General features: G+C 38.4%; 1 protein-coding gene across 1 annotated transcript in view; it reads left to right on the forward strand.

Annotated features, from left to right (window-relative positions):
- The window catches only part of LOC139715321 (ribosome quality control complex subunit NEMF-like), a 50009-nt gene extending 42216 nt beyond the window's left edge, over positions 1-7793 (forward strand). Inside the window, exons 33-36 of the mRNA XM_071626898.1 lie at positions 632-738; positions 2603-2646; positions 5054-5133; positions 7716-7793. Coding sequence (XP_071482999.1) covers positions 632-738; positions 2603-2646; positions 5054-5133; positions 7716-7793 — 309 coding nt within the window. The remainder of the gene's footprint in view (positions 1-631; positions 739-2602; positions 2647-5053; positions 5134-7715) is intronic.
- The last annotated feature ends 8061 nt before the right edge of the window (positions 7794-15854 follow it).

Raw genomic sequence — 15854 nt, forward strand, 5'->3', positions numbered from 1 at the left:
TGTAAACCATACTACACTATTTCTAATGCACTGGGGACATACAATTTTTGATGTTGGTAAGAAAACAAACAGTCAAACTTATGACAGGTCCACATTTTGAGCTCTTGAAAAGTGTGTGTGTTCATATTGTTTATGTAGATGTTATTAATATTTTTGGTAGTATTAGCAGTAGTATTCCCACTTTGATTGTCATCATTATTCCCATCAGTTATTATTGCTATCATGCTTGCTACTACAGTGTAATGCATCATTATAGAGAGCAAAATTTGTTCTGGTTGGTGTCTATGTACAGTCAACTCTGGATGAATCAAATCCAATAGGACTAGAAAATGAGCTTCATCGTACGCAGTAGTAGTAATCAACTGAGCATGATGTAATGAACGAACACTTGTCATATGTGCTGTGCGCTTTCCTATGACCTGTGCAGAAATTCAGCTATTAAAGGCAAATATTGACCTGTACAGAGTTGATATTCCACCTTGCTGAAGTGCTGACATGGCCTTACCAACTATCAGTTGCCAATTGCTACCACTCCTGCCATTACTGCTGTCACATCTCCTACTACTATGGTATCATCCACGTATCTAGAGTCATTCCTCTAATTGCTGTTCAATTTCCATCTTCTTCCCAGGAGAGTGTGTCGGTGCTGGACACACTGACTGCCAGCCCCCACCCAGAGGATCTACTGCTCTTTGCCATCCCTGTGTGTGCCCCCTACAATGTCATGCACAACTACAAGTAAGCTACAATAATTGCACAAACACACACACACACACACACACACACACACACATACACACATACACACAAACTTGCAAATGCACACACACAAACTTACAAGCACACTCACACATATGCACACACAAATACACACTCTTACTTTCATATTCTTTATTTAGAGTTTGTATTACTATTATGACAAAAATTCAAGAATTCAGAAAATGTCAACATGTCAGAATATGTCAACATTTCAGAAAAAGTCAACATCATTGCATCAGAAAATCCCCTTCATTTCAGCTCTCTAGTGCCCCTCTTGAGTACTGTTTTGGAAGAGACAATGCTCAACATATTTTGTAGCAGCCTGGAGAAGATGAAATAGAATTATTTATTTGTATTTTTATACCCCCGCCAAACGAAGTTTGAAGGGGGTATATAGGAATCAGCGGACGGTCGGGCGGTCGGGCGGGCGGTCGGGCGGGCGGTCGGGCGGGCGGTCGGTCCGTTGCAAATCTTGCGTCGCGAACTACTTCTTCAGTTTTCAACCGATTCCCATAAAACTTGGCACAGATGTGTGCCTTGGGTTGTAGATGTGCAAGACGTATTTTTTGTCAGTACCCAAAAGTACGTTGCCATGGTAACGGCATATTATGGGCAAAAATGGGTACAAATCTTGCGTCGCGAACTCCTCCCACAGTTTTTGATCAATTTTTATGAAATTAGGTACAGATGTTCATCTGAATATGTTAATGTGCAAGACACATATTTCCGCAGTGGCAAAAAGTGCGTTGCCATGGTAACGGCATGTTATTGGTAAAATATAGGGCAAAATGCTTCATGGCAAAACTACTTCATCAGTGTTCTTCCAATTCTCATGGAATTCATATTGAATGTTTGTGTTAGGATATAGGTCAGCATGACACATTTCTTGACAGTGACAAAAAGTATGTTGCCATGGTAACAGCTCACATATTATGAGCCAAAATGATGGAAAATGTTGTGTTGCAAACTACTTCCTCAGTTTTTGCCCAATTTCCATGAAACTTGGTACAGATGTGTGCCTTTGGTTGTAGATGTGCAAGACGCATTTTTCGACAGTACCCGAAAGTACGTTGCCATGGTAACGGCATTTTAATGGCAGAAGATCAAGGAAAGATCTTGCGGATTTAACTACTTCCTCAGTTTTTTGACCGAAGCTTATGAAATGTTGTTTGGCGGGGGTATAACCAGTCGCTGTAGCGACATTTCTAGTGCTTCTTGTTAAAAAATGTATTAGTGGAAAAATGAGCAAAAAAAATGGGATTCCATCGGGGTTCGAACCCGAGACCTCCGGACTGCTAGCCCGGTGCTCTACCGACTGAGCTATAGAAAGCCCTAGTACACTATTCATCCCAGAAACCCTTATGCTTGAATGGTCAGAAGCTATAGCGATGTGTATGTGTGTGACACACATGCACACACTTGAACCTGACATAAACCCAAAGGATAATTCAACTTAGGGATAAATGCAAGGGATCACCAACTTGATGCAGCTTTTGAGTATGTAACAAATGCAAACAGTAGGAAACTGACCAAAGATGAGTCTATGAAGACTGTGTGTACTTGAAAACAGACATACATTTTAATTACGCTGTTTCTGTACCTTCAGTATCAATGTGTGTGTTCCAGTGAGCTATATGTTTTCAGTCCCATACTTCAGTTACAACTTGGCATGATAGGGACAAACTGTTCCTTTACTGTAGGGTCCTTGTAATGGGCCTTGTTTTACTTTCTTCATGCCGTTGCTGTTAATGCTAGTGGTGATTAAGTTGGTGATGATATTGATGTCACTGTTGCAGTCAATGTTGCTATAATTAATTCCTCCTCCTCTGTCTCTCTGTTTCAGATTCAAAGTCAAACTGACGCCAGGAACAGGGAAAAAGGGAAAAGGTTTGTAAATCAACAGTTAACAACATTTGTCCATTGACATCTCAAACATTTCAAACTTGTAATTCTGCCCTGCCATGTTGAATTGTCCTTGCAAATGAAGGATATCTATGAAAATATCTGCCAAGGACAATGTAGTCAGGTATGATACATAGCAGAAAAATATGTGTACAGCCTATAATTCCCAGATGAAAAACTGCTGAAATTATCTTGAGAGTCTACAAAATATATACAGTATCCACAAAGTGTTTAGGACATATAGATGCAGTGTACAATTTCAATTGTCTTTGATCTCCCCTTAACCCTAACTTACCTGGGCTATTTTGTGAGCTTAAAGTCCTGGGGGGCATAATGCCCCCCCCCCCCCATGATCTTGGCCGCGGATCGCGCGTTCATTACGAAAATTGGCACGCGAGTCACTCATGATGCAATTTATTGAGCTGTGTGGATAAATTTCAATAAATCGCTCTATTTTATTTTATATGAATTAATTATGTTAATTTATGCATGAAATTAGAATTTGGCTGTAAATCATTAAATAAACAGGCCTCGAAATAGGATTTTGGAGGGGCAAGGCCATTTAGAAAAGGGCACTTTTTCCAAGAGGCCAGGGCACTTAAGTCAGTCAGAGGGGCACCAAGGCCACATTGGAAAGGGCATGTTTGGTGTTTATGAAAAAAGAAAGAAGAAAAACAAACCGAGAAAAACAAACAAACAAACACACACACACACACACACAAAGTGCAACACACAACAAAAACCTCTTCCCTACAGCTGTAACACATTCCCGATCTCCGCGTTTCTATCAGGTGAAACAACATTTTTTAAAACAGGAATAAAACAACAGTAGGTATTGATTGAAACTCGACACCCTTTCAGGCCAGCCAGGCTGCCATGAAACTTCAAAGCACATTCCGACAGCTGGCTGGCAAAACCACAAGGCAAAGGAATTTGCGTGCGCGTGTAGATTGCTATGATTAGTCTGTGACAGACAGTTCATGACCTCCAAGAATGCGCCAGTACGCGCGGTTTCTTCTGTTGATTGGTCTCTCTCTCTCTCCACCCCTCCCCATTCCCCAGTCTGGTACACCTTGGCATCATGGGATTTTTCTTTTTTCTTGGTGAACTTGGAGTTCACTCTTTACTACTCTATCTGAATATGCGCTGCCTAGCTAGTACATACTCGCGGCCGCTGCGCTGCGGAGGCAGTCGGGACGGTAAAAGCCGGTCGGGCGTACATGTTACGTACACGTCGTCTTGTATCTCGGAAAGATACTTTGAGTTTGAATCAGATACATCGGGACGCGAGTGAACTGAAGGTATGATATTTGAGATCAGGAAAGTTGTTCAAGCTTATTAAAGAGACTTTGAGAAAGGGCATATCATACGTCATAAATAATAACTTTCATTCTAAAAGGGCACCACGGCCCCAAGAAAAAGGGCACATTTTTTTTGGCCGTAACTTTGATAAAAAAACAAAAGGCATTGCGGCCAACGAGAGGGGCACCGACGGCCATGGCCGTCGGTGGCCGTCGGTTAATTCGAGGCCTGAATAAAGCCCTCAAACTTCAAATTTTTTTGCTTGAAGACTCTTTGGTGAATTCTGATTAAATTTAGGTTGAAAAAAAATTGGTATCAATTTTCATTTCTTATGTATTTTATTGTTTATATAATTTCTTATGTATTTCCTTGTTTTTCGCTTTTTGTTTTTTATTGTTTTTTCAATGGGAATCTTTGGCGACACCATTTCAATCATAAGAAACATAAAATTAATTACTTTTAATCACTAACAGTAAAAATAATTATACAATTATGATTTTGAGATAGAAACCTAATTTGCATTGGTTTTGTACACAAAATCACATTTTTGAGCAATTTTCGGTCCGACATGCACTTACATAATGTTGCGTAACTTCGGAACCGCGTACTTGGACGTCGCAAATTTGGTCTTAAAAGTTGCGCAAGGCTTCATGGTAAATTGTCACAAATCGCCGTGTGGATGGGTTCTCGAGTTGCGGAGATATCGCGCGAAGTGTTGAGGGGGGGCCATTATGCCCCCCAGGTAAGTTAGGGTTAATTGTTATCTAAGCAAGACATTTATGTTACAGACTGATGTCATGGTAGACATTTGTTTAATCTTCTAGTCCTCTCATATGACACTGTATATCAGTAACACAAGACACTTTTGTTGTATTCATGATTTTCAGAGGTGGACATCCTGAGGTGCTTCGCGTTTTGTCATATTTTCTTACAACATTACTTGGTTATCACAGTGATGATGGCTAACCATTGAAATTAACATGATTCACCAAGCTATGAAAAGTAAAATCAGTTTTAAGTCCACAGACACAGCCATTGTGAATGAGTTAGTTTCAGTGACATATATCTGTGGATGAATTTTTCCTTTCAGCTGCAAAGACTGCCCTCAACATGTTTCAGCATGCCAAGGAGACGCTACCAAGGGAAAAAGATCTGTTCAAGGGAGTCAAGGTAATTTCATGTGTGCTAGATGGGTATATTCATTGCAACTAACCAAGATCAGAAATGCTCAACATATTGCTGTTCTTTTTTCCCACTTACCCATCAACTCCCAGAAACCACATTTCTGTGGGGGTTTTTTGCAGTTTTTCTGATATATATAATTTTTTTTTTTCTTCTTCTTCTTCTTCTTCTTCATTTTTTTACAAATTGTGAGTGTTTCTTATGGTACACTTGTAGATAGAAAAATTCTCTCTCAAGAAAGTTGAATTTTGATCAAAAGCCCTTGTTTATGATGGTTGCAGATTTAAAGCCTTTAAATCACAAAATTTCAAAGTGATACTTTTTTGGCAACACAATTTAGAAAATTAAAGTTAATATTTCTCTCTCAAAATAGCAAATGTTATATTTTTATGCCTCCGCCACGAAGTGGTGCCGGAGGCATTATGTTTTCGGGTTGTCCGTCCGTCCGTCCGTACGTCCGTACGTACGTCCGTCCGCTTTCGTTTACGCGATAACTTGAGTAATATTTACTGGAATTTTACCAAACTTGGTCCAAGTATGAAGTATGATGGGGCAATGATTTGATTAGATTTTGGGTGAAATCGGCTGAAGGTCAAAGGTCAAAGGTCAAGGTCAAATCATGAAATTGTATCTGTTTACGCGATAACTCAAGACTGGATGGAGCAAATTTCACCAAACTTTGTTGGAGGATGATGTATGATAAGAAAATTACTTGATTAGTTTTTCAGTGAAATCGGACAGAGGTCAAAGGTCAAAGATCAAGGTCAAATCCTAAAATTTATCTGTTTACGTGATAACTCAAAACTGGATGAAGCAGCTTTCACCAAACTTGGTCCAAGGATGATGTATGATGGGACAATTAGTTGAGTAGAATTTAGTGACATTGACAGGAGGTCAAAGGTCAAAAGGTCAAGGTCAAATGCTAAAAATGTTGCTATTTCCCCCATATCTATGCAATGCCGCAGTTATTTTCTTGAAACTTAATGTAGACATGTACTACTGCGTAAAGATTCTCCAGAGAGAGTTTCATGTCACAAGGTCAAAGGTCAAAAGGTCAAAAGGTCAAAGGTTAGGTAAAAATGTTGCAATATCACTTTTCTCGCAAATGGTTCAATGTATCTTCATGGAACTTGGTGGATATGCATGTACTGACTGGCAGGGATTATCTAGGGAATTTAGGGGTCATGGGTCAATAGTCAGGGGGGTCAAAGGTCAAGGTCAACTCCTTAAAATGTTACTATTTCCCTCATATACTAGTATATGCAATGATAGCATTATTAGTTTTAAAATTTAATATATATATCATGTATTACTTAATAGAGATTCTCTTGGAAATTTCCAGCCAGAAGGTCAAAGGTCAAAGGTTAAGGGTCAAAGGTCAGGTTTATATGAAAAAAAAAGATATATTTTGTACTGTAATTACACTCTTTCTTCATACCTTGAAAATTATACTCAATGCATAAACTTATAATAAGGTCGGTCAGAAGTCAAGTAAAAATTTTCAATTCCCCTAATATGTGTACCTGCACTCTTTAATAGACAATTATAGCAAACCCAGTTCGTGGAAAGTGAATATTCAAGATATTTCTGACAAGCCTGTTATTTCGATATTTTGCCAGTTATGTGAAACTGTCATCACACATTGTGAAGACATTGTACTATACACCTATTGGGAGAATCATGCATTATGGCGGAGGCCAGGCATCAGTCGCCGTTGCGACATTTCTAGTTTCTGATTTTGTTGAAATTTAGAGTTGCCAATTTAATGAGCAAAAGATGATACTTTCTGCAGCTAGATTATCCCAGGCCTTGATGAGTGAAAAGATATCCATTATCACTGCTAACTTTGCCGCTGTGCGACTGACTGAAAACAAGGAAATATTGTCAAATCTTCAGTCCCAACAAGATCTGATTGTGTGTGTGTATTCAGAGGTTTTTTGCATCATAGACAGTGCTGTCTTCTTTGGTAGAAAAACAGAAGAAACCAGATTTTTCTGTGGTTGCATAATTTGAAGCATTCCTTAAAGGGACTAAGTAATGTAAAAGCATATTGACGTGATACCCTCAACATCACTTGTCCAAATAAATATCTAAATACATGCCTTGTACTATATAATGATATTTCTCCTATTTTTCGTCAGATTACTTGGATATGATCACTTAAACCCTTCCAAACCAAGATTCTACCAGTGACATGATCTGTCAATCAATGAATGAAGTACTAATATCAGTAACAAAAGACGTTGGCATGCACTGTACCCTAGACCGAACATATTAGAACTTGAATATTTCTGTGTTAGTTAGTTCTTGGTAGCTTCCCCTCCAAACTACTCCTGACGCACAAAAAACATTCCAAGTTATTCTTAGTCAAGAGTAAGGTGCATTCCATGGTCTTTTGTGTATCATATTAGTACTTTAGCAATGTTTGGCCGATGATAACACTCGCTTTCTTTTTGTTTTGTGAGGAATATCTTCCTTTTGTTTCATAGTTTGTTGTTGTTTTTTCCTGCTACATTACAGTCATCCATTTCTTATCTCTTTCTTTTTGTTTCATTTTTATTTCATTCCAGGATGTAGATCTTTCAAGGAATATCCCAGGAAAAGTCAAGCTGTCCGGTCCAAACCTCCAAAGAGCCAAGAAAAAATGATGCAGGATTAGTGCATAGGCTCCAGTGTAGGACAGCAAACTTCTTCCATATCTTTCAGAATCATTTGACAATGGACAAAGGAAGAAAGAGAAGAAAAAAATAATCCAAAACAAAAGGACATATTTTGAAGAACCAAGGCAACCTGACTACACCTTCACCTCTCTGATGACATCACATACCAAAATCTTTGGCAGGAAGTAAAAACCTTAAAGAATTATGATGTGAATTGTTGAGTAACCCCTGTCATTCAATTTTGTTAATGGTATCCCAGGAGACATCCTTTATCAGATATGCCGACTACACGTATTACTCTTTTGCAGTATTTTGTACTGTTTTAATTCCAAAGATACTAAAGGTTTGATGGAAAAACAGTTTGTCCCAAATTGTATTACTACACACATCTATTGCAGGAAAGGTAAAAATACTGCTTTTCCACCAAAAATACACATTCTCAGCCTTCAGAATACTGCATTGCTATTTAAAAGGTTGGCATCACTGCTTTCCTATCTTGATTACTGTATACGCTATATGTTTTGCATGGCTTTTTATTTTCACAAATTTTGCAAATTGGGTGCTATTCGCAGATTAAAGAATGCGCAAAATTACTAACTCTGATCTAGCTATGAATGCAACGTGCATACGTACACATCTCCGTTTATTGTTGTGCTCTATGATCGCAAATATAGCCAGTTGCCAAATTTTTGGGAAGTCCTGAATCGCGAGAAAATAGATTTGCTAAATATATGGCGTAAACAGTAAGTCAAAATTTGTGCTATTTGTAATTTTCGGGAAGGTATGAAAGTTGGTATGATTTGTTGGCAGATGTCACAAGTTGCATGCAGATGTGTAGAGTTTCCTGATGAGTTCAGCTGTCTGTTTTTTCCTTACTTTTTTCAAATCAACTAAGAAGTATTTAGAGGTAACAAGACAGAAAAAATCTTGTCCGACACTAATACAGTGAATTCTGTGATGAATGACATATGACATATACCGGTATATACATCTTCAGAATACCAAGGAAATAATGATCTGGAAACGTGATGGGCCCTCCGAGAGTATGAGGGATTGTTGAAGGGTATAAATGTCGCTCAGGATGAGATTTGCTGTCATGGGATATCTGTGCAATTTGAATGGAAAGCAAGGATTTAAAACAAGGATTCAAGTCGATATACATTGCACGTTTTAAAATAATAGATGTCACCTTGTTGCATTGTTCAGTTTGAAAAGTTTGCCAAATAGGTTCTCTCTATGAAGATGTTAACCCTATATCTGTCACATACGCCGTAGCCAGACTGCTCAGACGTTTTGCAGTGCACAGACACAAGATTGTTGATGGCCATTTCTGATTATTATTATTGACATTAATGTGTCATGTTATACATCATTTGGAAGCTCATGGTCTAAACTTTAATTTTCCGTAATAATCTGAGTGAGGGCGCACTTCAATTTTAAGTAGGACGCCCTCTTATGTCACATAATTATCAATGCAGACATATTTCTACATGTTACCACCTCATTTTTCCACACAACATAAGCTTGCATCACAAAAAGGTCTCATAGATGTTGTAGAGAATTTATTCAGCTTTCAGATGGTATGATTTTTTCATCAATAGCATCAGTACTTTTCATTTTATGAACAAAAGTCTGTGGCAATTACAACCTAGATTTCACACATTTTTGTAATTTCTGATTTTTTGAGTGATGTTGGCCTGAAAGTAGACAAAGCATGTTTGTATCCTGTCAAGCTGAAAATATAAATTGAATTGTGCTTTTTTCTTTCAAATTTATATTAATCTTGTCCTATGATAATGCCATAATCATAAGATAATCTAAGGATAAAAAATGTTATTGAAAATATCGACGTTGGATTGTCCATGCATTCCAGTTGATCATCATATGCTAGTCTACGACTTTCTGCACTTTCCTTATTGAAACAGAATTAACTATCACAGCAGTCATTTTCTTTATGATAAACCTGCATTGATCTGAAGTTTCGCATAGTGACGGTTTCATCATGTAATAATAATAAACAGTCAAACATACCCCAACATCAAGACTGTACAGCTTCAAGCCGCCAGCAGGAAGCTACTGTAACCCTATTGCTCCTTCCACCTGCCCCGCTGGCCCCGGCTAACTAGAGACCCATTGCACTGCTGTAACTGCTGCACCGAATGAGCAGTGTTCATCTATTCTTCAGATCATTTATGAGGCCGATATTACTGAAACTATACACCTTCACAGAATTCAGAGATGTTGAAATCCCTAATCTGAATGTTTTCACTTCATGTTTTACTATTTTGACTTAGATAAAATAGATGAAAATTGACCCACGTGTACGATCTTTTCATCGCTCGCGGCGATCTCTATTACAGTCCCACATATACAGATTCGTGTAAGTTCTCCACACATGGCAAAACTGTACACAATACATTGCAGTCTGAATGCAAATGAACATGGGCGGGGCCACCACAATTTCTTGGACTTTGAGAAAGCTTTTCTGATTGGTTAAAGGTGGAGAAGCTTTTTTCACGCTGGAAGTCGTTTCCTTACACTGTCAGCCAATCACAAATGAGTTTATAGAGTGGTAGTGTCATAGCCTTTGAAGTAATCTGTCAATCAAAATAGGGCCGATAATATCGGCCGAAGCATTTCTATTGCAGTTTTTGGGCCGATTTAATCGGCCCGTGACAGAGATAGGGTTAAGTACAGTTGACCTTGCTCACGTCCACCTCGCATGAGTCGAATAATCGCCCAAGTTGAAGGTCTTTCCAAGTCCTCTTCTCTTTATATTCTATTGATTTTAATCCCTTGTAAGTCGAATTTTCTCTTAGTCGAAGCTATTTTTTCAGTCCAAATAGCTTCGACTTAGGCAAGGTTGACTGTACATGTACAATGTATGACCAGTGTTGGAGTCTTGTGAAACCACATACACAAAGATATGACAGATAAGATCGTCAAAATTCACATGCAATCTGTGATGAAAAGTCATGTTCATTACTGCGGGTACATTTGTAGAGGAAAGCACTGTATGGAAAGATGGTAGGTGTAGAGTATACTATACAATTTACAGTGTACTAATTGGTGAGTAAACACTCAGATATTGCCCTGGATATGATGGGAGACTGTGTACAAAATATCACAGTACAATGTACAAACTCTTTGCCTCTATAAGTTGGAAGCCCACTCATGTTAGCCTTAAACAATAGCCAGTACGTTTCACCATAAGGCATATTATGTATTACAGTAATGGAAATTCACAATTGAACTTGATCAATGAAATAATAATGAATGGAAATAATTTTTCTTGTAGTTCCCTGCTTTTGTTTGTTTCTTTGTTTTTCATTGCTCAAAGTATCTTCCAATGTTGGACTAACTGTGTGATCCACCATGCAAACAGTTTACAGTATGAATGAAGTGTGTGTTTTGAGTGGGGCACATTTACCACTTGTGGTGTCACATCAAAGCTCTCAAAAGTTTGTGTGTAAGAGAGACTGTACAATGTTTTTCAGATGATGGGTACCTCTTGACAAAAACAAGCATTATTGATTCAACACAGACACACGATACAAAATTAAAGTACGCAAAGAAACAATGCATGCACACTCTAAATATAGGATCATGACAATTTCATTCTGTTTATGAACACAATTTATATACTGTACACTGTATACAAAATTCCTGTACAACACGTGGCTGTTTACATAATCAGTGATCACTGCAAAGCACAGTAACAAAGTACAGTAGTAATGAAATATGAAATATACTGTAGGCAAATAATCGGTAGTGTATGTGGAAGTGTACTCCGCGGTAAGGGCAGATCACAAGTATGCATTCAGATACCCTGGTTGTCTTCTTCACAAGAAGAAAGTCTTGGCATTCAACTAATATTCTAATGCTGACAATTACTTTTTGGCTTTTTCCTAACTAATATTCTTGTCATTAGAATGCTAGAAACTACACTATCCAAGATATAACATGAATTTCACAAAGTAATGGCCCTACTAGGCTTACACAGACTTGCCTTCTTTAGAATCAAACACTTTGATGTCGTAGTCCAAATGGCTGATACCTAAGGCAAAATGATGGAAACAATACATGAACTACATGTATTCCCATGTGCCTTTTTAGTTGAAACTTCAACACCAGAAATTAATGTAGAATAGTATTTACCTTCCCATCCCTCAGCAGCAGATCAAGGAAATGTGTACTTCTTGTAAAAGTGAAGATCTGTGAAATTCCTGTTATGTCATGTTTTGATACACTACTGTGACATCACACCAAAACTGTTGGAGAAGCCGCTTAGGTTCAAGGATGAATATGGGGGCGGAATATGTTTTCTCAGAACACTCAAACACAACTTGATTGACAAGATGATACCGTAATGAAATGAGTCGAGCACATCTCGTGTACATCTAGCAGGACATAGGGGGTGTAACACTGACCTCTATTACCTGGACATTTCATTGGCTCACAGAAGTGACATGGAGGGTCCACCATTTTACACTTCTGAAAAAATGGCAAGTTAGAAGGCTGAAATGCAAATTTGTGTAAATTCAAGTGCTTTAATTTTCTTAAATTTGCTAGATCACCTGATTCAAAGACTCCTACACTCTTTTCCACAAAATGTGGGGTTCAAAATCACTCAGAGTACTTTACAGTGAAATTCTAAAGGTGATTTTCCTTTCATGTATATGATGCATGAATGATCTAATGACAACGAAAACTCACTGATACCCACAAATGCTATTGAAGTAAATCCAACGTAATGACCATAAAGCATGTATATTAAATCTGTTCGACTGGACTTACTTGTGAAAGTGAATGCTGCAGGAATAAATGAACGGAGCCTGCAAAGTATCAAAGACAAATGGCAGACACTTGAGAAGACTGTCAAGGAAAAAGTCGCTCAGAGTACACGCCGGTAGAAGAAAGACTGTGGAAAAACTGGCGGAGGGGAAATTCTTACACTCAATGGAACGCGATGTGCTAGGTGGCGTCAATGAATATGAAAAGGAAATACTCCCAAATAAATAGGTGAGTTTTATTTGTTTACAAAAATGATGTCCCTATCGATAGTCCTACGTCTCTAAATACGACTAAGACTAGGCCTAACTTATACTACAGGTTACTCATACAAATTCCTCTACTAGATTTGGAACTGTCAGATTACAGATTTTACACTTGGAATTTGGGGTATAGAGCAGAAATTCTGAACTTCAGTATTGGGTATCATAACAGGGGTAATTTGATTGATATTTTTTCTCGCAAATCTTAATATTCATGAATTTGCACTTATTATGAACCCGCACTTATTAAGAACATTATAATCATTGGCCAGAAATTATTATGAGCAAGACTACTGTAGGCCTATTAATCATTTTAGCCCATTGTGCTAAAATTGTTTTCTCTAAAGTAGCAGCATGGATTTATAAGGGGCCTACATGGCCTACAGGGTGAGGTGTTTTCTCCCCTGTGAGAATTTGTAAGGCTTGAAGTTGATAATGGTCCTCAGATGCGATATGTAGACATACGTAAGCTACAACATTTCACAAGTAACGGCACATGCAAGAAATTATTCATTAATACTGTCACTAGTGGTGCCCCTGGCACAGACAGCAAGTTAAAACATCACCACTACAGTTAGCTTCTGTGCAGCCTTGAAATTTTAGGCTAACAAAGAGTGCTTTTAGTGAATTTGACTAGCATTAGCTTATGTGCGGCCAAAAACATCGCTATCGGTACAGTTACTGCGCTGTTAGCACCAACAACGTTTCTGTGATAAAAAGACAACAGTTAGAGAACAAGCAGTTGGAAAGACACAAAAATGTAGATTGCAGTCAGAATGAGAAAGAGGTAGAGAGCAGTTAGAAAGTGAGAGAGAAAAAAAAAAGTATGGTGAGAATGAGAGGGAGAGAAGGATTACAGTGCATAAATGGCTGACAATATTGCAGTAAAATGAACATTAATATCAAGAGAGTGAGAGAGAGAGAGATGGGTAGGAGTGAGAATACGGGAGAGCCTTTAAGGAGCCTGAGAACATGTTGTGAGGAGGAACTTCAACTTGCATTCTGTACTTATAATTACACATTTTTATGATTTCCTTCAGGAGAATAATAAAACAAGGGGCTTCATTTAACATCCAAGGGTGTCCTATAATACTGAATAATGAAAGAAAATGTCCCAGGTAATGAAAACTTAGTGTCTGAAAGTTCAAACAGCCATTCAGTATGTAACGTGTAGTGAGTCATATCGCTTGTGGAAGTGTAAAATGGCCGCTACGCGAGCGTGCCCACTTTAAGTGTTAGCACGAGTGGGAATGGGCAATGATCCGTCCAGGCAGTAGAGGTCAGTGGGGTGTATGGGCACCCCATGACTATTGGAAACTTGATGGGGAATCACGAGCTGTGTGTGTGTGCCTTCGTTTGGTGGTGTGAGCAGGCGGTTGCAATATTACCCTCAATGGAGGCGAATGCAGTGCACAGTGTCTCTCCGTGTTGGTAGCATATTGAACGCTCTGTGTACAGGCCCTTTTATGTTTGGGCAGCAATCACAGTTAGTGCATCGAGTCAAGTGACCCGTCCTGATGGGTAGCCTCATCGGCAAACAAGTCTCTTCTCTACACACTCCGATCACAATTCCTGTTATTTGAAAGTGTTGACAGTGCATGATGATGCAGTATGATATGCTTGCTGTGGGTCTGACTGATATGTCCATAACCATAACCCAAAAAGATCCTAAACAATAACTGGACAAATTCACTTGCATTACAATACCTTACAAAACTTATTGAGTTACAGAACTGAGACATGCTTAGCCTAGATACCTTTCCTTTACAAGCCCCATACAACAGCCATCAGATTTCCATTTCATTTTTCCACGGTCACAAATCCTACAATCTGCTAGGTGACACCTGCCCATGACAGGATAATATTCACTGATCAGCAACGTAAGGGCACTTCCAAAGAAGATACATATATCTGTGAACACAGATCACTCTCTTCACACCTGTGGCCATGAGACTAGTCCCTGCCATTGACTGCGGCTACTGTGGCTCTTACCGTAGATCACAAGTACATCCATGATATCTATTTCAATCATTCAGATTCTCCAATGTGGGGAAGTTTTCTCATCTCTAACTTCATCACATACATAGTGTCTTAGTAGCCAAGCTTTTCATTCAGTTGTGTTCGCCCATCTCCCTTCTGATCTGTAGCACATTGAAAAGAAATTTAGAGAAAAGAGAGAAACAGAATGATTACATTGTATTTTATGCAGGGCCAAGTCTTTCATTTTTACACTGATTGTTGCTATTTCCTTTCAAGAAAAAAGAAGGAAAAAAAGATCTTTCATGTGAGTTCAAAGAGGCTTCCATCATTTGGCTTGTTTCAGAAACAGTATAATTTGCAAAAATTTAGCACACCTAAGCATTATCTTTTTCAACAACTTTTATAGACACCATTATACATAAAAGTTATCTAAGTGTGACAAGTTTATTAATTTTTCATATTGAGCCACCAAATTGTTTATCATTGTTTGTAAATACCTTGTAGACACAATGCAAATGCACATTACAACAGTCATTATATCTTAAGGATATATGCAATGAAAACATATATTGACTAATATCGATTTATGATACCCTAAACATCACTTAATGTGGCAAAATAGAATATCTACATATGGCCACATAATCATGATTAACCTTTTACTGTTTTTCTTCAAATTAACTGGATGTGGCCACAATAAAAAAAAAACCCTTCCAAAACAAGATTCTGCCTATGGCATTATTTGTCAATCATTGCTAAGTACTAATGTGATTAACAAAAGACATTGGAATGCACCTTCCCCTTGACTAAGCACAACTTGCATATTTCAATGTTACTAATATGATTAATAAAAGGCAACGAATGATGTGATGGATGGAGTGTGCACACACCTGTAGGAGGCTGCCAGGCAGAGTACTCCTCACTCTCCTCCTGTCCCTCCATCTCCTCCACATCAGCATCTCGCATGGAAGACACCGCCTCGTCTGCATCTCTGCTGTAGAAGTGCATGAAGTCC

Source organism: Diadema antillarum, unplaced genomic scaffold (assembly GCF_040938485.1).
Source record: "Diadema antillarum isolate AM-2024a unplaced genomic scaffold, OU_Dant_1.0 scf00000046, whole genome shotgun sequence".
NCBI lineage: Eukaryota > Metazoa > Echinodermata > Echinoidea > Diadematoida > Diadematidae > Diadema > Diadema antillarum.